We start from the raw sequence: 24,057 nt of genomic DNA, 5'->3' as shown, positions 1-24,057 counted from the left end.
TAACAAACAAACCTATGTGTTCTTACCTAGAAACAAAATGAAGAGATAAAAACAGAATAAGTGCAAATACAATGCGTTTCAGTAAATACTTAATGCTAAGTCTGCGTTTGAAGGCCATGAGGGAGTCTGCTGTACGTACAACCACATGTGTGTAAAGTATAAATATACATTTGTGAGCTTTCTACGAGAACTAAGTGAATGTTTTCACCAGCTTAACCCCCCATGACTTATAGTTCCAGGTCACTTTTAGTTATTGGACTAAATCAGTGTGTTACTGTTGTGTGATATAAATTGTGACCAGAAGGGGGCAGTGCTCAATTACAGCCCAAATATGATCGAAGCGAAATGTATTACCGTGTGCTCCAGTCTTCCCTACATAAACATACTGGGCTCCTGTGGTGTTCCTGGCTACTGAAGAAGAGGGTGAATTCAGAAACTTGAAGGTACACTCGCCGTAGACGTCCAGTTGTTCACACCTGGCTTTTAGCCCAAGGTCACCATGCTTATTGCAGTGTCATGTAGAGTAGTATAAAGACCCCCATAGCATTGAGGGATCAGACACAGCAGTGCCATTGGAGTTTTTATACAATGTGCCCACTCACTGGCCCCTGTATTTGACACACTTACTTTGTTAGACTACCTTGTATATAGTTTATATATACTTGTTTATACTTATATATTTTTTGTGTGTAGTTTTACTGATGCCGCCCAGAGTTGTGTCCCGTCAGTTATTCCACTGCTTCTTAAAAACTATCCACATGGTGATTACATAAAGGTTGTGTTAATGTTGTAAATATGAAATAATTTCCTCAATAAAGAAGCAACACGGTTATAGAGCAAGTTTTCTTTAATTAGAAATAGCATTAAAATTTGTTAGTTGGTACAAAAATAAAGAAATATGGATATTTTCTTTCTCAAAAACTGTACATGGAAAACGCTGTCTCCAGGCCCGGACATTTAGGCCGAGTGATAGTCTCTCACGTTACGTGACGCACTGGAAAACTGTCACACATTGGACATGATGTAGCAATTTGACTGAAGGGAAGGAGCAGATTCTTAAAAGCTTTATTGCCTTGACATGAGCAATATGCGCTGTGGACGTGTGGAGTGATAAGGTTTCTCAACTGTATCGTTTACACGGGGGTCCTGCGGTGCCCAAATGGAGAAATACTGGGAATAACATGCCTGTTAGTCTGTGATATTTATGTTTTGCCTGAATCGTCGCATATACAGTGCACTGCCGTGGTCTTGGATGGTGCAGTATCTTTCCATATATGTGTGATACCTGACTGTTCCACTGAAGAAAAGCCTCAAGACTTTGTTTACTGTCCCATGAGGACAAAGGCGCAGCTATTAGCTAAAGGTGCAGTTGCAATCCAAAGCAAAATTAAAAACATTCCTTTTCTATGTACAGTATCTTACATTCTCCTGATACATAACGAAGAGTTCTATTTCTAGTCGTGTTATTGTCTGGTATTTCGACTGTTCACACTATAGACTGTCACTGCCTGAACAAAACCTCATATCTCTAAAAAGAAAGAAAAAAAAACTCCCTCGAAACCTCACTCACAGATGAATGTGAAGTGACTTCTCTTCTTCTTTGTGTGGTCTGAAACTGTGACAGGTGCTGTTTTCATTCAGTGTCAGTTGAAGTTTTGTTCTGACAGTGACAATTTCCAACTGTATATGAACATATACAGTCTATTGGCCAAAGCAGACAAAACTAAAGTGGCAGAAAAAAGAAGACATTCAACAAACGTACACACCCTCACAGAGCCCCGGAGAAGGCAAGCATAAGGAAGTTATTTAGAGGAACAAATTTGCAATTTATATGGACATTTCCTTCACCTTTGGCCACTTCGTCTTAATCCATTCCCAAGATTCACAAGTCTTTCAACTTTTAAAAACATAAATTGTATAAAATTAACAACAAACAATGTGTGCAAATACACATTAAAAACAGACTTCAGCATTAGGAAAGAAGGATAGTGTCTTGTAAATTGTGGGAACAAATGCACAAACTATGGCCAAATTAGAGGCATTTTCTTATTTTATTCTAATGGAGAATGGCTTGTAATTTTTTTTTGTGGATTTTGGGACCCCAAATGAAGAGGATGTCCACACAAAATGCAGATTGATCCTTCACAATATATTAGGTGTATAAATAAGTTTTAAATAGTTTTTTTGTGTAACAAATAAGTGTGAATCGTATTTTAATAACTTTCCTGCTCTTTAATTTTATGATAATTGTTGCAGAATATTAAAAATGACAGTTGCCATTTTATTAAAAAAAAATAAATTAAACTGTTTGAAAATGAATAATTAATTCTTTTTAACAGAATGAAAATGGACATTTTTAACACTATGCAACAGTTTCCATGAAAAGAGTTTTTAAATTTTAAATTGTAAATGTATGTTACAAAGAAAACCCTTTAAACATTATTTTTACCCCTATCTCCTTCTAAGCCTTGGCCCCTCTGTGGCTCTGTACATACTTGTATATCACCAGGAGTGAAAGTCCCTGAGGAAATACCACTGGGCAAAGAATTGTCAGAAACGCTGGAGAGAAGGCAGAATAAATCTATTTTCCAGTGCCTGCTCCAAACTGTCACAGTGTGGAAGGATGTAATATCCTACCATTCAGTCCCTCAGTTAAACACCTGAGATGATCTGGCCTTATGGCTGTCAAAGGAGAATTCCACCAATGTTTCAATGTTTAAAGCAACAGCTTGTATTACAGCTTGTGATTGTTGGAATAAGCCTTTTGGGTTAATCTAGGTTTATGTCTGTTAGTTAGAAAAGGCTTATGCAGGTGTCATGTAACCTTATGAAATCGGACATACAGTAAAGTCTTACCAACACTGAAGTGTTCCTTTAATGCCTTTCCTTTGTAACACATGGCATTCTTATTGGAGATGAATTGTACAGATGGAGAGTGGCTGTAATAACATGAACATTATTCTGATAGAAGTAATGACTACTGGGTTCTGTTTAAACACACAGTTCCTCTTCTGAGCCCTTTGAAGAAATTTACTGATGGTTTTAAAAGGGACAGAAAGGCTGTGTGTTGTCAAAGGTGCATGTCTGAGTTGAATTTAGCACACAGAGTGGGAGTGTGTGGTGAGGTGTGTGTGTGCTGTGGTAGCATTGGACGTTGAGATGCTGTTTTGTTGGACAGGGTGTGTCCGCGCTGGACTTCCTCTTGGGCTGGCCACTGCAGAAGAACAGAAAGAAAGACTTAAATCTATCAGACTGTTGACCATGCATCAGAGTGTTGTATGCACTGACTGTGTTAGTTTGGAATCACTGATATTTTCTTTTTCTTTTTGTGGTATCTTGGTAAATACAGCTAAGTTCTCCTATTGGTTAGAACTTCAGGAGCTCACCTGAAGGCCTAAGATGGGTTTAACAGTATTATCTTTCTGTAAGATAGAGGGGTGCTAATTAGTACAGCACTGGTTTTGTTTTGGAGAGTGAGGGTGAGAGCGGCATAAAGTGGCTCTGAGCGAGAGAGGGAGAGAGTGTTTGAGCAAGTGTTTGTAATCATTTATCATCGTGTTTCAGTAATAAATTCAGTTGCTGAATGTTTCTATATCTATGTTCATGTGTTTTTATAAGAAGCATCACTACTGAGAACATGAGCTGCTGTCTAACTTAGTTTCAGTCAGTTGTTTGAAATTATAGATAAAGGCAACTAGGGCACTTTAGGGTACTGAGGGAATCACTGTAAAAATGCAATGTATAGAATAATGTACATAAATTCAGTGTAGCATTGTAAAATAATACTCAGAATCCCTGGGCGTAAGGTGGGAACACACCCTGGATATGGTGCCAGTCCTTTGCAGGGTGACACACACTCACACCTATGGACATTTTTGAGTCACCAATCCACCTACCAACGTCTGTTTTTGGACTTTGGGAGGAAACCGGAGCACCCGGAGGAAACCCATGCAGACACAGGGAAAACACACTAAACTCCTCACAGACAGTCAACCAGAGTGGATGACTCGAATCCCCAACCCCAGATCTCTGGAGCTGTGTGACAGCGACACTACCTGCTGTACCACCGTTCCGCCCCAGTAATAATTCACTACAGATTATTTATAGAATAACCATCATCCACCATGTTTATTACTCTGTGTGTATATACACAGATCAACCATAACATTATGACCACCTCCATGTTTCTGCCCTCACTGTCCATTCTCTCATCTCCACTGAGCAGACAGGACCACTTTGTGGTTCTATAATTACAAACTGAAGTCCATAGGTTGCTCTGCATACTTCAACAGCCCCGTTTCAACCTGTTTCTCAATGGTCAGGACCCCAACTGGACCAACACAAAGCAGCTATAATTTGTGTGGATCATTCTCAGCGCTGCAGTGACACTGACATGGTGGTGTGTGTTGCACTGGTACAAGAGGATCAAGTTTTTAAACAGTGTCCACTCACTGTCCAGTCTGTTAGACACATCTATCTTGTTGGTCCAACTTGGGAATGTAAAGTCAGGGACAGTAGCTCATCTTTTGCTGCACAGTTTGTGTTGGTTATTCTCTAGTCGACACAGGATGCTGTTGGCTGAATATTTTTGGCTGGTCGACTATTCTCAGTCCAGCAGTGACACTGGGGTTAATAAATATTAAACTTGACAAAATTGCATTATGTTTTAGATTATGGAATGTAATCTAATGTTTTCAAAGCACTTGTGAGACCTTGTGTTTTCGAAACGGATGCAGGCAGTGTTTCACTATGAGTGAGTCGGCGAGGAATCTGGTGCATGCAATTCTGAGTAAAGAGGAGATTATTAATATGTCGGCGAATGCATATAAGAGTCAAACGAGTACTGGTAACTGTACTCAGTACAGTTCTACTTAGGAAGAAATTCACCTATTGTTTCACCATAGAAGGCTGAATGCAATGAACCTCACAGGCCAATCAATGCCAGGCGAACATTAAAACATTACTTTCATTAAATATTCAGTCAAAATTCAGAATTTCATTCCATTATCTCAGTTTGCAATCATTATGTATGTGTGCGTGTGTGTGTGTGTCTGTGTGTGTGTGTGAGAGAGAGACTCACCCTGTGTTTCTCGTTGTCTGGCAGTGACGGGACAATCTTTATGAGCCACAAGAATCTGCTTTAGTTGAGTGACTTCTGACCTGAGCAATGTCACTTCGTTCTGTAACATAACAATATGTTCATAAATCTGAAAAATGTTCAGAATCTGAAAAAAAGTAACTGAATTTTCTTCCCAGTTTAGTCATTACCCATTCAACCTATTTCCTAGGACATTTTACAGTCATACAATTCTAGGGAGGATGAACACAAGACATACTTCATTAGAGGTGTATATCCAACCACTGCATCTTTTTGAACTATACAACACAACACCACTTGATAACTCACATTTTGTTCTATTGTTTTATCTCACAGACGCCCCATTGGCTAGCATTGTGCTGATTGATGTGAGAAAGAGAGAGCCTTTCACCCACACAGAGAAAGAGCAAAGTTATTTGTGCACTCTTGGATGCATGGCTTTGAAGAACCACCAAATGTTAATCAAAACATTTTCTAAACTGTAAGCCTGAAGCCTTGTGATGCTGTGTATGTGGTGTATGTTTTTACCTGTAGCTGCAGGTTTGTGTGTGTGAGCTCCTCAGCTTTCTTCTCCAGTGACATCACCCAGATTTTCCTCTTCTGTCTGCAGCGTGAGGCTGCTGCCCTATTTCTTTCCAGAAACTTCCGTCTACGTTCGTCTGGGTCCTCGTCTGCGGTCCGTCTGCGCCTCCCTGTGCTCATCAGTGGAGGAGACTGGGAGCAGGACGTGTTTTGGGAAACGGGAGAGATCTGGAAAACGTCATTTACACCAAGACTTTAGTGACTTTACATTTGATTACATTAAAAGACAGTACACAATAATGATTAAGCCTTCTGTAAGTCATTGGGTCAGCTGTTGCTGGCCATCATAATAACCATAGGTAGGTCAAACATGGAATGACAACTGTAACACTATCTAAATGTTTGCTAAAATAAAGATCTTACAGATCTTACTTTGCCAGAGGAAATCCCATTTCTGTTCCTTAAGGAATATTTCAGTAGGGCTTTCTATTATTATTATTATTATTATTATTATTATTATTAATGTGTTAATGAGACAAGGTGAATGAAGGTCATTTTAAGGGCCATTTTAAAGGCTGAAGAAACCCCATATGATAAATCACTGGTTAAAGGATATTCCCTTAGGTTAAGTGTTATTTAGAAACCTTCATATTTAAATATATAGCAGTGTAGCTACATAAGGTGGTTAAAAAATTACCCATTAACAACATTAACAAGTTAGCCAACATTACATAATAAAAATGACAGCCTTGTCTTTCAAACCTTTTCTTCAAAATAATTTCAGCTCTTAAAGTAGCATTCGTTTTCTCCAATGATTCTTCTTCATGTTATCAAACAAACATTAAACTGACTCTTATGACACTTTTCCACTACACGGTACCTACACCATCCAATTCTGCTTGTCTCTGCTCGTTTATCTGGTACCTTGTTTGTTTTCCACTACCACAGCCCCCCCTGACATATAGCCAGTGACATCACACAATTCCTGTCTCTAATAGGAACTGCTTATTTTGGAAACCATGAAAATGCTGGCGGTAAAGTTAAGCATTGTTTATTTATCATGAATTCATGTGCTGTTGTTGTTTCTTTGGGATTGAACACAGCTTCTCCATGCATCTGTTTACACATCATATATTAGTCCCTGCTTGGCTCGCTTGGAACCACAGGTGAGCAGGTACTAAAAAAGTACCAAATTTACCTAATGGAAAAGCCAAAAAAGCGAGTCAAGCTGTGTAGGTGCCATGCAGTGGAAAAGCATCATTAATGCTTAGATGTGTCAAAGATTCTGTACTAAACCTTTTTTTAAATGGCTGCCACCATGTGGGGAATCCACTCTATGGAGCATAAACTGTTTTTTTTTTTCAGGGACTACAAAGCAATTTGATATTTTAACCCTTTTGTTAGCGCTTTATAAACAATATATTAAAAAAACTAAATTTTATTAATATTTTTCATTAATTTGTAGTGGCAAATTCTACATATTGCTCTTAATGTAATATCATCTGACAGTAATGACAATTTCCCCAAAAATAACCTGCTCTACAAAAACATTAATATTGTCTACATTCATAAACACTAAAAAAACACATGCTAAATACAGAGTGTATCTTTTCTGTAATTCATGAATTACCTCTTCAGCATAAATATTGAGAAACTCTTTTCTATTGAAGAAAAATCTATAAACCTGCATCATTTCTATAGGAGATGCTACCTGTGCAGGGATTGGCTGGTGTGTCAGGTGCGTGGCGGTCAGCTGGGCGGGGCTTGGGTGCAGGTGTGCAGGGGGAGAGTGGTGGGCACAGCTGGGAGGTGACTGCTCTTGGCTCTGATGTTGGTGGGAGTGTCTTTGCTGTGATTGGCTGTGGCAGTGCTGCTGGTAGGAAGGGTGAGGAGGTGTGGGCATGTGTGTCAGTGGTAGCCCTGCCACCCTGTGCTGTTGTGATGACATCATCTCCATCATGTGACCCACAGAGTTCTGGTTCCCATTGGGGTGTTTCTGGCTTGGCATGACCTTTGACCTCTAAAGGGTTGGGTAAGGGAACAAAGCTGTGTCTGTCAGCATGTTTTCATGTTATCACATTCCAGATTAGTGTATTCCAGATCACATGCAATAAATGCGTCACTGCTTCTGTGTAAATCTTATATTAGGGAGGACTATGCTATGGCCTATTTGACTAAAAGTCACAAAGATATTTGTAAGTTTTGATGTTGACATTAAACATATTCATGAAGAATATTTTGTTGGAATAGATAAAGAATAAAATATCAGCAAAACAATAAACTACACCTTTTTAACATAGAGGCACAAACATTCAAGAAAATCAAAGAAATTTGGAGTTCTCCTGCTGGTTCATAAATTAAACAAAATCTAATACGACTTAAAAGGCAGCTGTATTTTCAAATTAGATCAAATGATGAAAAATAATAAACACAAGGGGGCCTGTATTAATCACTCCCTGTGGTACATCATAAAATGCACAATCCTGTTTCCAGTTAGGAGAGTGGCATGTTTACCACTGTATTACATCTGAGATTAACTAGAGCCCAGAGCACCGTGTTTCTGCACAGAACTGATGTGGGAATTTCGGGTTGCATTTTTGATTCAGTTGAGGTCTTTGTTAAGTGATGATAATTTAAAAAATGCAATATACAAGTCATTTTGTCCTATATTTAATTGATAATAGAACAAAGACAATATTTCAAATGTTGAAACTGGGAATTGGTGTTGTCCTTTGAAAAATATATTCCTGTTTTTATTTGATGCTACATAAAAAAAAGACTAATTGACAGTAGGTCCGTGACATGATTGGGTTTTAAAAGAGCAGCTCAGAGAGGCTGAGTCTATCAAAAGTAAAAATAGAAGGGATTCACCATTCTGTGAAAAACTGCATGGGCAAACAATGATATAAATCAAGGACGTTTCTTAACTTAAAAGAGTAAAGAACTCTTTATTTATGTACGACATATAATATCATTCATTTTCAGAGAACCCAGAGACATCTCTAAATGCAAGGGACAAGGCCCAAGCCCAGTACTGGGACTTTGGTCTGTGGTCTTCAGGCCTTCAGATGGCACTGTATTAAAAACAGACATGTTTTTGTAGTGTATGTCACTGCATGGGCTTAGACACACTTCCTAAAATCACTGTCTGTGAACACATTCCATCCAAAAACACAAGTTAAAGTTCACAAATGCGAAAAGAAACCATACAGGATCCAGAAACACTGCCACCTTCAATGAGCATGGACAATTAATTAATTTAAAAAAAGCTTTCCAAATTTCAATATTTAAATGTTATTTTAAAATAAATATAGTTTCAATTATTGTACATCATTGCATTTTGATTTATATACTTTTTGCACAATGTCTCAGTTTTGGCAGATATTCCTCCCTTTTTACCTTATAAAATGCACCCGTCTTTTGTGGAGTGTTTCAAAATAGTGTAACTTAAGTGCTACAGACTTCTCACTTGTATTTTAACCCTGTCCTAAATTTTCTGGAGTATGCTGCAAGCATCAAAAAAGCCACTGCACTGTTTAGCACCTGTCCTGGAAGGCCTCAGTTTTCATAAAAACCTATGATGATGTTTGCCTTGTTTAGGTCACTAGGTGTGGATCAACCTCATTAATAATATGCTGTCTGTACTCGTGTTGAAATGCTCATAACTAGAGGAAAACCTTGTTATATACATTAATAAAATGTCATGAACCATTTAATGTTTTTGAGTCTGTAGTAGTCCGTAGTAGCTGAAACACACAAGCACACAGACTCACACAAGCCACACTACCCAAATGTCAGCTTTCACAGTTTGAGAAAGATCACAGCCAGGTCCAGATCTGGCCTTTGTAATGTAATCGCTACTTGTTGCTGATAAACTGCAAGTGAAAAAAGGTGTGTTTGTTTCAACATCATTCATAAAGCTCACAGAAATGTTAGGTGTGTGTGTGTGTGTGTGTGTGTGTTTGAGAGAAAAAGAGACAGCGAGAAAATACGTTGGATGTTGCAATCAGGCTCTGTGTATTTCAGAACACCATCACACTATCTATCTGGGTCTGCTGTTAATATTGCGACAAAGCACAACTTTGGAAACTGTGAAAGTGGAAAGCCAGAGGAAGTGGAGTGGGCGGGGCAAAATGGAAAAAGTACCTGGTGGGTGGGGCCTGATCCAGAATGCACAGGACCAGGTATTCCAATGAGGTTGGTGTCCATACTTAACTGGGTATTCATCTGATATTAAAACAGTTTGATAAGACACAATACAAGTTGTTATAGGCATAACATTTACATCAACTCAAGTTTATCTAGATCCATCAGGAGTGAGATCTTCAGTGGATTGTAACAATTGTGCTAACACTTTCAATATAAATGACATATTTCCTAATTATTGTATTCATAAACCTAAAATTGACCAAAATAACCATCTTATTGTCAGTACGTAAAAGTTCCCTACAGACAACCTCAGCTCAAATAAACCAACATTTCTGACATGCCTTCTCTTTCTTTACCAAATATTATATTCTAATATATTTATCTCAAGCCAGTTAATAAAAATACACATTTCACATTCACATTCTGACTTCTGAAATTCAAACATATAATTTTGAAAGCTAACAGCAAAAAGCTATAACATATAATATTTGTGAATATATTATTTTTTTTATGTCTGTGAATGTCTTTATGCACTCACGTGCATAGTAGATGTCCCTTGCATAGCACAGGCTGCAGGAAGCCTCTGTTGGTTATGCAGACAGCTGGGTGCTGACCTTGAATTAGGCAGAAATACATAAGAAAACATTAGGAAAACAGAGGGCAAGAGTATACATGTCATGTCTTAATGACCTGTCCTCTAACTGCAGAGGTTAACACAATATTTACACAGAACAAACTTAAATATAGACACATTCCTATAACTATATATATGCGGACTCGTACAGTACCAGTCAAAAGTTTGGACCCATCTTCTCATCAGTCATTGGTGGAATAGGGCTATTCATTGTATAAAACTTTGTACCAGCCCCTAACTCTGCACAAGTTATGGTCTTAAACACATTAAGAAGACAAGCAGTTCTACAATTAGACAAACATAACGAGGACACAGCTGTTCACTGAAAACTGTTCCAGGTGACGACCTCATGAAACTGACTGAGAGAACGCCAAGAGTATGCAAAGCTGTTATCAAAGCAAAAGGTGGCTAAGAATCTAAAGTATAAAACCTTTTCTTCTTTGTGTAACACTTTTTTGTTTACTACATAATTCCATGTGTGTACCTTCATAGGTTTAATGTCTTACATATTCACTTACAATGTAGAATATGATAAAAAACAAAGAAAAACCATTGAATGAGAAGATATCCAAACTTTTGACTGGTATTGTACATTCACAGTATGTGGAAAATATTGAAAACAAAGAACAAAAGAAACAGTTTGGTGACACATTAAATGTCTTGGGGATTGGCAGGAGAATAAGAGTTCTGCTAATTTTGATCAGCACGCTGTCACAAAGCTTCAGGGTCCTAGTGTTGTGGCTTCGAGGCCTGCCTTGGGTCACTGTCTGTGAAGAGTTTTGTGTGCTCTTCCCATCTCTGTTTGTGTTCTCTCTGGAAGCTGAGGTCTCCCCCACCCCCAACAATCTGAAAACACGTTGGTAGGTGGATGGGCTGTTCAAAAGTGTTCATAGGTGTGAGTGTGTGAGGGCCTATGATGGACTGGTGCCCTGTCCAGGGTTTTTTCCTGTCTTGCGCCCAGGACCCACCACAACCCTGAACAGGCCGAAGCATGGGAATGATCACAGTAATGTCCCACAGTGAATGAACTGAAGAGCAAAAATTCCAGACATTACAAGAAGACATTGAACAAAGAACAAAAGAAAGATGAAGCTTTAAATATATTACATCACATTTCTGTTTTATATTACATCAACATACTGCCACATGTAGTTGAAGTGAATGATGAATCCTGTTGATGTTGTATACAATATGACAGTGTTAAACTAGTCAACTGAATTCATTTTTTCAGTCTACATGTATATGCATTGACTCACTGTGTGTTGGTGGCGCTGTGGTTTGTATGGCGTGCCATAGAGCAGTGAGTCGGAGACTGAGAGGAGTGTGTGTGTGCATGAAGATGGCTTTCATGGAGCTGGGCCAGGGAGCACTGCTGCTGCTGCTGCTGCTGCTGAAGCTGCTGGAAGTGATGATGCTGCCCCCGGCCTTCATCGTGAGGCTGATTCGAACCAGATGAATCATGCACTGCAAAGTTCTAAAAGAAGATTAAAAGAGAAAAAAAAGGTAATTTGATGGGGCTCTTATTTATATTGTCCTTAGCACTTCTGAGTACAGTACCAGTCAAATGTTTGGACTCATCTTCTTGGTGGAAAAGGGCTATTCACTGTATAAAACTGTGTACCAGCCCTACCTCTGCACAACCCAAATTATGTTCTCAATAACATTAAGAAGGTGAACAGTTCTACAATTAGACAAACATAACCAGGCCACAGCTGTTCACTGAAAACCCTTCCAGGTGACGACCTCATGAAGCTGACTGAGAGAGTGTGCAAAGCTGTCATCAAAAAAAAAGGTGGCTTTTTCATAGTCTTCCATATTAATTTACAACATAGAAAATAATACAAAAAACATTGAATGAGAAGATGTCCAAACCTTTAACTGGTACTGTACATTCATAATATGTCAAAATGGCCCAAAAACAAAGGAAACCCTTCCTGAGTGGGTGTATCCAAACATTTGACTGGTACTGTATATCATCGATATCCAACCAAAAAATGTATCTCCATTTTTGTCCATTTTTAGTTTACTACATCATTTGAACAAAGCAGCTGTCCTATACATGTAAAAGTTTATGATAAATGGACCAATAGAAATACTCCAAAATTACTTGGAGTAAAATCTTTTTACACTGACTTCCACTGCAATCTAAGACGTTTTGTCGATACACATTTTTGATTGGACAGTGATTTATATATAACCATTATTTTTATTTAGGCAAATTCCACCCAAGTCCTTCTCAGTCACAAGATTCCACCAGTGATAAAGGTCAGCAAATGCTTACTTCAGGACTTGTAAAGCCCCCCATTTCTGCCACAAACAGCCTCTAATATTTCCAACATGCTTCCATAGGAAGTGCTCAGATGTGTTATGTCAGCAAACATATGTTTACACTGGTTAGCATCTTTTGGAAGCACTTTCAAAATAAAAGGTACAGTAGATGTACATTATTAGTCACTAAAAATACAAAGAGTGTAAATGTACCTTTAAAGGTACAACAGCGCTTTTAACGTCCAGTTTGTTCCCTAAAGGAACAATACATTCTCTTCCCCGGAAGGAGAGGTGAATATTTGTAATCGTTATGGAACTGTGTAAAATAAAAGAACATTAATTCCTGGAGATGAAATTGGACAATTTTAAAATCTACATAATATCTATTATAATAGAAAAAGTTCCCTAATTAAAGGTACTAAACAGTGTACCCCTGAGGGTACCACCCCAGTGACAGTTTTTCTGACAGTGTACGATGGCCCTACCACCTACTTCAGCACAATGCTATCCATCACAGAGCTCTATTAACTAACAAACCAGAACTGTGCAGTTAGCATTCTCCTTAAACATGGTGTGCTTTTTAAAGATGTTCCATTAGCAAAACCTCAAAACCATGTATTGTTTGCCTACAAATGTCTCAGAAGAAGTATGTGCCAGACTTCACTCTTCAAGCTGGTTGGCACTGTATGATTCGAGAAACTTAACTAGCGTGTGAATTTGTCACTGGCTAAATTGGGGAGAAATATGAGTAGAACCAAGCAGATATTATTGTATCAATCCCGTTATTCTGATACCTTTATGATAATAGCCATATTATCAGCTATTAAATTAGTCCAACACACTGCACAGTGCATTTTAAATACAGTGACTCAGTATTAGGGTGCATCTTATTACTGTAGCTGACTTTATTCTAATGCTGGAAAAGGTGAGTTCATTTGTTTGAATCACTTCCTAATCCCTTGCATCAGTAAATAATACACACAGAGTTTAAACGTGAAATTTAACAAAAATGTAAATACTAACTGAATAATTATTTAAATTAATAGCCTGTTAAATAGCTAGAGAGTTTATGGCATTGAACATTACAGAGCATTAGCTTTTCTCATTAATCATAATTACATAAAGTGTAAATACATTTTAGAAGTGCCTTATTTCACTAGAAGTAAATGTAGTTGTCCTTTATTTCCTGCTAAACATCTGACTGTGTCTCTCTGTGGTCTCTTGTCTGGGATTTCCTCTCAATTTTTTTATTGACAAAAAATTAACTGCCTTGTGATTGTAAGTGTGTTTGTGGGTGTTTGTGTGCGCTTGCATGCATAAGAGATATTGGTCTTTGAAATGCAAGGCTGAATCTGATCCTATGGTTTTTATTACCGCCTCCAGGTCAGCTTATCTTAAACTGTCAACTCTTTTTAATTTATTTCACACACACACACACACAGTCACATTCTTCGCCTGTAATTTGCTCCTGGGTGTCCCTATGGTTAGAGAAGCGGGCTTGGGACAGGAAGGTCAACAGTCCAGGCCCCATGGATGACAGAATAATTACAAGAGTGAAGAAACAGTGCAGTCTCCTCAAAAGGAGCAAAGCACCTAAACCTCAATCGCTCCCCAGATGCTGGGGATGACTGCCTGCTGAGTGTGTGTGCTCACTGCCCCTAGTGCACTTGTGTATGAATGTGTGTGGGCACACTGCCATGAATGGGTCATATGACATATACAGATGCATCTCATTAAATTTGATTATCATCAAAAAAATTTTTTTATGAAACTCATATATAGATTCATTACAAACAGAGTGATCTATTTCAAGTTTTTATTTCTTTTAATGTTGATGGCTATGGCTTACAGCCAATGAAAACCCAAAAGTCATTATCTCAGAAAATTAGAAAAATCAACACAAAACCTGCAAAGTTTTCCTAAGCCTTTAAAACGGTCCCTTAGTCTGGTTCAGTAGGCTACACAATCATGGGGAAGACTGCTGACTTGACAGATGTCCAGAAGGCAGTCATTGACACCCTCCTGCTGTATCCAAACATATTAATGGGAGGTTGAGTGGAAGGAAAATTTGTGGTAGAAAAAGGTGCACGAGCAACAGAGATAACCACAGCCTTGAAAGGATTGTTAAGAAAAGGCCATTCAAAAATCTGAGGGAGATTCACAACGAGTGGACTGCTGCTGGAGTCAGTGCTTCAAGAGCCACCACACACAGACGTATCCAGGACATGGGCCACAATTGTCGCATTCCTTGTGTCAAGCCACTCATGACCCAGAGACAATGCCAGAAGCGTCTTACTTTGGCCAAGGAGAAAAAGACTGTTGCTCAGTGTCAAAAGTCTTGCTTTCCGATGAAAGTAAATTTTGCATTTCATTTGGAAATCAAGGTCCCAGTGTCTGGAGGAAAAGTGGAGAGGCACACAGTCCAAGCTGCTTGAGTCAAGTGTGAAGGTTCCACAATCAGTGATGGTTTGAGGAGCCATGTCATCTGCTGGTGTTGCTCCACTGTGTTATATGAAGCCCAAAGTCAGTCTACCAGGAAATTTTTATAGCACTCCATGCTTCCCTCTGCTGACAAGCTTCATGGAGATGCAGATTCCATTTTCCAGCAGGACTTGGCACCTGTCCACTCTACCGAAAGTACCAGTACCTGGTTTAATTACCACAGCATCACTGCGCTTCTTCGGCCAGCGAACTCGCCTGACCTAAGGGTTTTGTACAGATTTGTTTTGAAAATGGGTCTTTTGTATGCCACTAGAGTCCTTTTTTGTGCTATATTGTATAAAAATGTTTAGAAACCTCTGGACAATTGACACATTTTGTTGTGTGAAAATAATTTCACACATTCTATAGGGAACTTAATTTGTACAGAATTTATCTCCAAATTAATTTTACAGATTTTGCACTATAAAATGATGTTCTGAATTTAAAACATTATATAAAATAAAAATAAACATATGTCTGGTAATTTGATCATGAGTGTTATTTGGATTTTGGTTCCCAAAACTAAAAAGAGCAATGTTCATGTTGGGGACACAAGCAAGTTATCACTCATTGTTTAGCAGATATTGTAGTTTTGTTCACCTGCTTGGTGTCGTCTTCCTCTTCTTCTGTTGCTTGATCAAGGTCAAGATCACTGAAGAGTCCCACCTCCTCACAGTTCCTCAGAAAACGCGTCGGAGTCGGTGTCTGATCTAAAAATTAGCACACAGTACAAATATACAACAGACACTTATGGTGAAAGATATGGGGTTAAACCAATGACAAGTTTTTGAAACTGAATTTTGAATTATATTTGTATGGCATTTGATACATTTTAAATTTTAAGGTGGTGAAAAATTCAGATTTGAAAAATACACATTAAAATATTCCAGTTTACAAATCTAGGCCAGAGGGCTTCTCAGGAAATAGTAAACTTCCACAGAAAGATCGATCACAGTGTTTAACTGGACACCTACTGACTGAACTTCTGACCTATTTATTATATATAAAATATCCAAAATTCAGATTAAAATACTTGCGTCATTGATTTAGCTCCTTAGACATCTATACAGTAATCCCTCGCTACTTCGCAGTTCATCTTTCGTGGATTCGCTACTTTGCGGGTTTTTTCAAGGGGGCTTTTTATTATTTACATGAATTAGACTAGGCCTGTAGGTGACAAAATATATCATTTACAAGTATTTCTTACATAAAGTACATGTATTGTTCATGTCCACATCCAAGTGAAATTTACTTATGCTAAATCACAGCTTAGGAATTACTCTATTAAAGAAACTGGTAGGATATCACTGGCTGGATGTAGTTCCAGCTGAAAAACATTATAGAATGACTGTTTAATGCAAAGGGTGGGTTGTTAACAGCACAGGGAGGGTTTTAAAAGTCCAAATACTCGTTAAATACATTAAAAAATATCTTTCCTCTACTTCACAGAAATTCGTTTTTCATGGGTGGTCTTGGAACGCATCCCCTGTGAAAAACGAGGGATCACTGTATACCCAATAAGTCTAATAGTTTTCAAAACAGGAACAGTGAATAACATGAATGGCAGATTTTGGAAGCATTAATACAATGTAAGTTCACCGCAAAAATGTACAATTTAGGAATTGTATAACTACAATATTGTGTCCAAGAGTTTGCATGGAGTTATCTAATTAGTTATTTCTGCTAATTTAAGTTACACAAGCATTCAGCAATATCTTTGAAAAAACTGACCAATAGAATGGAATGCTCTGGAGCAACTGCACATGAGCTCGAAAGGTACCATGCACCCCCCACCCCCACCAACACCTGGCTGACCTCACCTATGTTTATGTATAATTCACATCAATATTCACATCAATCTTCTAGCCTTGCAGTAGATTACATGCTGTCATGACAGCAACTGTAGGCCAAATCCGTATTATTAACCTTTATAATAATGACCTCATAACCCAGGTGTACAAGGTGCAGTTTGAGGGCATAGATTCCTAAAATCAGTATTTGATTATTTGGTTACTTATTAACACTTTATTATTCTGTAATAATCCTTTAACTGCTAGTCTAATAGGATATGTAGAGTGTGAGTCTGAGAGTTGAAGTGATAAGGCAAAGTGAAATTCTTGCAATGTTAAACACATTGCTTGCTTCATGTAAAGCTATGGATTTTTTTGAAGAATGGTAGTAGTAAGAATAGTTATAGTTAACACTTACAACAATATTTCTTTCTAGGATAGTAATACAAGAGGATGTGTGTGTATGCCAGTGTGTGTGTGTGGGGGGGGTGAGGGGGTGTGGGGGTGTCATGACAGATCATGTTTGCCATCTCCTTGAATTTCCGATTCAGACAGTGTCTGTTGCCCAGGAAACCCTGGGTCTGACATATGTAAACATCAGCTTGACCTCTGACCTCTGAGGCCTGTAAGCTTTCACCACCGTGACAGGAACATTTACATAAAAAACAAAAGGAAGTTTCACCTCCGACCTCTGCAACCCAGCCCTGTCACTGATAGGCTACAGACACAGTCTGGTTTAGTCTAAGGCCAAATTGGCAAAAGTACAAACGAAAGCTCAGGCCTAGATGTACAACAGTGTGAGGGTCAGGAAAACCTTAAAAAGACAAGTGTGAGACAAGCCTTTACAATGATTTACGTTTACAGTGTTCATACATTTTATCTCTAACCATATATTTTAAGGTCCACTTGTATTATCATATTACCATATAACATATTAATTTATATGACCACTGTCCTTATAATATAATTAGTCTTACCTGAAAGTGTGCTGTCACACTTAATGGACGGAAACGTGAGGGTCATCTCATGTTTGTGTCTGTGAATGATCAGGTGATCTTCTCTTTGGAAACGCTACAGTGATCAAAGGTATATCAGAGGAGATGGACAATGTCAGATGAATGAATATTTGGAAGGGCCTCTATACCCTAAAAAAACACTAAGGTGTAACCATGTTATCTCTTATGCAGGGCTAAACAATTAATCATTTTTATATTACAAGCCCAATGTGCAAGAGTCTATTTCTTAAATCGAAAGTGCTGCGATATCTATTTAATCATGAATGATGTGGTCTTAGCCAAGTTTTAAGTTGGAAAACTGAATTCAGGAACACAGAGCTTGTGTCCCATTTCCAAGCTTTTATTTATTTTTATTTTTTCTATTAAGATTATATTTATTTTTCCATTATTATTATTATTATTATTATTTTAAAATAAAAAATTAACATGCCTCCTGGGAAAGTGAATATCATGCAGTCATGAAGGAATGAAACCAAACCTTAACTATAGGGCTTAACAATTTGGAGACATGGAGTCATTTTTCAGGTAACTATTGTGATTTCAATAATTTTATGACCAAGTAGGTTTAGCTTTAATTCTGAGTGCTAAATACGGAGTGCCAGAATATTAATAAAGTTTTGTTTGGGATCATTTTGTGTTTGTGGTTATTTTACAGCAGTGTTTGGTTGCCTTTGGTCTAAATTTGTTAAATATAAGCTAACTGTCTCAATTAACAACTTGCAAAGACTTTGTGTTTGATGATATAGACCAGGGGTTTTGCGGATAATAAGTGGACTGAGGTCCAGGTCTAGACCCAGACGCTGGCCTCTTCGGACCTGGACCTGTAACCGATAAACTATTAAGAGCTGTTTTATTGTGAACAGAGTGTTTGTTTAAAGTGGAGTGACTCCTCTAGTCATTATGGTTCATGTTTAGCGCTCCAGGACACTCACAGACTAATCGCAAGCGTTTTACACATTACACGTGAGGCTATTCAGCCAATCAGATCTGTTCATTATGATGAGCGCTGTGACTCGAATGAATAACACACACAGGGCAGGGCTCCAGACACCACTGTCCTGGCGCTAGTAAAACTAGCTCAAGGGACGTGAGTAAAGCTCTTTTGGGACACTTTCGGGACAACAAGTGTTGTGTGAAGAAAAACCAGAAACTTTAATAAGAAGGGAACGATTACTGGTTGAAATTCTCATAACGCTGAACATGGATTCAGTTTACAGATAAGTTCCGTCCTTCAGCATAAAAACCGTTAACAGATAATGTCCCGCCCTCCAAAGATAACAGCCAATGGAAAAGCAGTAAAGTCAACCGCGGCTACAAAAGTCATTAGGGGCTTTATTTACATATGCACCCCCCCCCCAAAAAAAAACAACAACATTATTTTACTTGTAAATTTTACCTAAAATTAGAAAAGGACGTAGAGTATTTGTCTATAATTATTTATACATTTTTGTGAAATATATTGAAATGTAATTGAAAGTGTAATTTGATTTGACATTCAGTTCTAAACGACATAAAATGTTGCTATAACTACAAGGCTTCTTCAATATGCAGGATATGGCACTGATCATAATGCAAGTTATACATTATACATATACTCTAACTGGACTATATTTTAGCTGTTGTGATTTAAAACTTGTGCTTTGATTTTGATATAAAACCATTAATCTATCAGCTCTAGTTAAGGACCTCTAGTTTTGGAGCTTTAAACTGTGCAGTTTTCTTGTTTTCTCAACTGACCCATTTTCATATGCTAACTGATTGGTCTATGTCAAAGTTCTGAGAACATCATTTTAGGAAATGAAATACCCAGAAATTCCTCATCTATTATTTCCTTAGAACCCTGAAACCAGTGTGAGTTACTCACTTACAGGTATAACTGAGGAAATGAGTGATACAATTACATCAATTAGTGTCATCTATCTATCAATTCCACAACCCACAACAACATTTCATTACTGTTTGCTTACTCCTTTATGATTCTATACATAAAATATTCTGATGCCCACATATTATAAATTGTGCTTAAATGTTAAATAAGGTGCAATCCCCTTTAAAAGGCAAGAATATATTCCTGGGCATGTCATTTGTATATATACACATATATATGGTATTAGCCATGGGGGAGTTTAGAGTCACGATTTAGTGTTAGTGTGTTCTGTTCTATGTGTCTCTTCATGGGTTTCCTCCAGGTGTTCTGGCTGTGTGAATATATCTACAGGTGTGAGTGACTAGGCAAGTATATGATACCCTGTGATGGACCAATGCCCTATCTAGTGTGTTTTCCTTCTTGTCACAAAGACTACACCTCTGCTGTAAGACACTCTTTGACCACATATATTCAGCCGTAGCCTAGGGCAACAGTAACCAAGGGACTACAACAGTGTATAGGGGCAACTGTGGGTATCCACTGGCGGCCAGGTGTGACTCACCTGAGAGCATCCAGGAGCAGTGCATACATACTGCCTGTCCTGATCAACATTCATCACTGGGGACCTGAAAAGCCTATACACACCAGGATAAACACACACACACACACACACACAAATCCAGGACACACACACAAACACACATGTTTGTTTTCATTCAATGTCTAGACTTTACATTGACCTGCATTTCTTTTTTTATTTTTTAACTTGCTCTAACCTAAACCCAGTCTAACACTAACACTTAACCTTAACCTTAACCTCTAATATTAAAACATATATTAACCTTAACCTGTGTGGACAAGCTTGTTATCCACACAAATAGGAGAGGTCCCCACAGTGTGGGTGAGTTAAAAGGTCTTGGTCCCCACATCTACATACTGTAAAAAAATAATCCAGAAAAACTGACTACAGCTTACACATTTGTAACGTACAATATGTTACAGTAATTGTCTTTTAATTCCACAGCATCAAAATCACAATACATGCCACCAGTGACTTCACCCCAGCAACATTCTGAAGATATTGTAGCTATAGATCCACATGCATAGACTCACTGCTTCCATGCAGCAACATCACAGGCAGTAATCTACTTCATGATCACTATCACACTATTTTATTAGTTCTAATACATTTCAATTTCAACATGTTCTCTTCAAGAAAAATAAAGATTGTGTGATTTGATAACTGTTGGGAATTTTTTTAATCCTCTGAGTCTTTTCATTTTGTTCATCTGTAGGTTGCAGGGAATTCCTGGATAATTACTTTTACCAGAATCTCTGTAAATAACTATTAATTCAGTAAAGAACTGTAAAATTAAATCTATTTTTATGATGTATAAAACAGGATGCTCCAAAGATGTTCCAGACATTCTTCAATCTTATAAAATACATATTAAATACATAGCAATTACTAAATAATAAGCTCTGAGGTAAATAAATGATGGGCCAGGGCTGATGGCTTTGCATCGGTAAAGGCTCTCAGGGGCAGTTGGAGCAGTTGTAACAGACGAGGGCTTTTATAGAGCACTGTAACTGATCTATGTGGAGGGGGCTTGTCACTGCTGGAGTGTACGTTATGTGAGCTAGCTATCAGAAAATCTTCATCAACAAACATCAGCTGACCAGACCTCTATGTGACGTCAAGTACCGTATGACAGGTGTCAAGCAGATTACTATAACATCATTCGCATTATACATTTAACCCTGTAATTCAATGGCTGAACTGGATGTTTTGAAGGTATGGAACAAGAAAACAAATGAACATTTATTATGCCAGCAATAATACTGCTGCTTCCTATAATAAGGTATTACTACTAATAATAATTCATTTAATACCCAGTGAGAGTTGGTAAGTTATATAGCCCCCCTATGTCTATGTGAATATGTCTTAATCCAATTCTAAATCTGTTAAACTGCAGGTTTATTTTTCACTTATTAGCCTTTATTAAGAGCTTATTACTCACTAATTATTAAGAATAGTTCTTTAACCAACCACAATGAAGTCATGTAACATATGTAATCCAGATTATGAGAAAAGGAAATCTGTAAGGGCTTAGTTCATAAAGGGTTAATTGGAAGAAAGGAACAATAATGATCTCACTCTGGGCACATTCTCAATGCTTTGTTATAAAGGAAGGTTCTATAGGAAAAATTATGTTCTGGAAAAACTTAAATTGCACAAACCCCAATTACAACTAAAGCCTTAAATGTATCCACGCTTTGGCACTGAAGCATAGAAAGCAGAGGCTGAATCCAGAGTGGCTGACAGTCTTGTGGAAAGTGTTAACCTACAGTTACACAGTTTCAAAGAAGGCTGAAGGAGTTGCATCTCTGTATCTTTCTGTCTTGCTCAGACAGTTCTCTATATTTGGCTGAAGTTTCCCCTGCTGAAATCATTAGTGCAGCAGACTGATTCCTGTACCACCCTCTCTCTCTCTCTCTCTCTACATTTTTTATCCCAGTCTGTCAATCTTCCACAGCTAAAAAAAAAGTAGTTAGTCTAACTTCTCCTGGATTTTTGTTCATCTCACATAATCTTGCGTGTAGTCCAATCAAAAATACCAAGTAGTAGATTTGAGGTCTAAACCTCAGACACTGGACTCTCATTGGAGACTTGCTGTGAAATAGGTAGTTTCCAAAAGCAGACGTCTGGTTCCCTTCAGTGCCGTTGTGAAGAACAGGGAGTCTAAAACTGAGCAGTTCACATTCAAACTCTCTGAATGAATGTTTACATCCCGTCCATTAAATCAAGCCGAGGATAAAAAAACACAACAAAACAAACAAAGCAAAACAATAGAACCGGAAAGAGTTTCATCAAGTCAGCAGTTATTATCACACCCAGTGACAAGAGCATGACGTCATCACTGAGCTCATCTAAGGTAACGGACTGACTAAAGTCACCAGCTGCTTTTTGAATCTCCCCGGTATCCCCTATATCGGCGTGACCGGGGACAATACCAACCTGCAGCATGACGTCATGCCCAAATTCGCGCGCCGGTCCCGTTAACTCCGGCGAACTCGCGCGCCTCTGCTGAGATTCGTGAGGAGAAAGCGGCTGTCACTTGGCTCACGCACTTACGGCTGAGGCCAGAACTGGATTCGTCCCAGTAGAAGAGCACGTCCGAACACGCACACACACTCATACAACTATATACATAAACACAAAATCACGTACACACGGTATATTCTAGCATGCGCACATACTTGAACTTGTCTTTATTGGCTATCTTCATTGCCCCCTCAAGAGTCCGGTAACCTACACATACACACACACAACCACACATACACCAAACTCCAACCTGTTCGAGCCCTCCGTGTCTGCTGTCACATACAACTCATACACACACACACACACCCCTTCAAGCAGTCCCGGTAAACTCTTCCCGCGCTCTCTCTCTCTCCCACTCTCCCCTAACCGTCCCAAACAGAGCACTCGCCTCGGAAAAACAGCAGCGACCACCTCACAAAACTCAAAGTGAAAGCGAAGAGAAAAGTCAAACTCACCGAAGCACGCGCTCAACGCCACCAGCGAGGCTGCTCTCGCGCGCCGGACTGAAGCGCGATTACAATATGAGCTATTTACAGCAGCATTACATCACCGCGCCGTGACGTCACGTGGGATTCCTGAACTTCTAAATCATTGCGGTCCGGCTCTCTCTCTCTCTCGCTCTCTCTCTCTCTCTCGCTCTCTCTCTTTTGAGGAAGGAGGAGGGAAGGGGCGGGTCGCTCACGCCCACTGAATGAAAGGCGCCATGTGATTGGACCATCGAGCCAGTGAAGAGAGGAGGGGCGGGAAGAGGGTGCGTGTCTTCAACAGCTGCCAGCAAGTGCGCGCGGGACGGTCCGGCGTGTGTTTGTTTGTGTGTGTGTGTGGGACTGAATGACTGATGATTGAATGAAAATGCTTTAAAAATTTGACATTGTGAGGAAATTTTAGTCAAATTAAATCTGTATACATTAATACAGAAAGTTTTAAGTTTTATTTCTATCCTCGTGGGATATTGCCATAGACCCAGATGTGTTCAGATGGCGTTTCCAAGAAAGGGATTAATTTCTAAATATACCATAAATGAAACTCAGTTGAAAAAAAGGAAAAAAGGGGGAATATATATATATATATATGATGTGTGTGTGTGATCTGATCTGATCCTGTTAAACCATTTTAAATGTTAAGT

General features: G+C 38.6%; 1 protein-coding gene across 1 annotated transcript; it reads right to left on the bottom strand.

Annotated features, from left to right (window-relative positions):
• Positions 1-2,435: 2,435 nt before the first annotated feature.
• creb5a (cAMP responsive element binding protein 5a) lies at positions 2,436-23,423 on the bottom strand. The gene is made up of 11 exons (XM_066675848.1): positions 23,387-23,423; positions 20,388-20,460; positions 17,920-18,013; positions 15,753-15,862; positions 11,660-11,877; positions 10,308-10,383; positions 9,767-9,847; positions 7,332-7,640; positions 5,627-5,848; positions 5,081-5,180; positions 2,436-3,214 (listed from the first exon to the last, which is right to left on the bottom strand). The coding sequence occupies exons 2-11, from the start codon at positions 20,439-20,441 to the stop codon at positions 3,096-3,098; spliced, it is 1,383 nt and encodes a 460-aa protein (XP_066531945.1). The 5' UTR covers positions 20,442-20,460; positions 23,387-23,423; the 3' UTR covers positions 2,436-3,095.
• Positions 23,424-24,057: the final 634 nt, after the last annotated feature.

The sequence above is a fragment of the Hoplias malabaricus genome, chromosome 6 (assembly GCF_029633855.1).
Source record: "Hoplias malabaricus isolate fHopMal1 chromosome 6, fHopMal1.hap1, whole genome shotgun sequence".
Lineage (NCBI taxonomy): Eukaryota > Metazoa > Chordata > Actinopteri > Characiformes > Erythrinidae > Hoplias > Hoplias malabaricus.
This window is presented reverse-complemented; position numbering and strand designations above follow the sequence as displayed.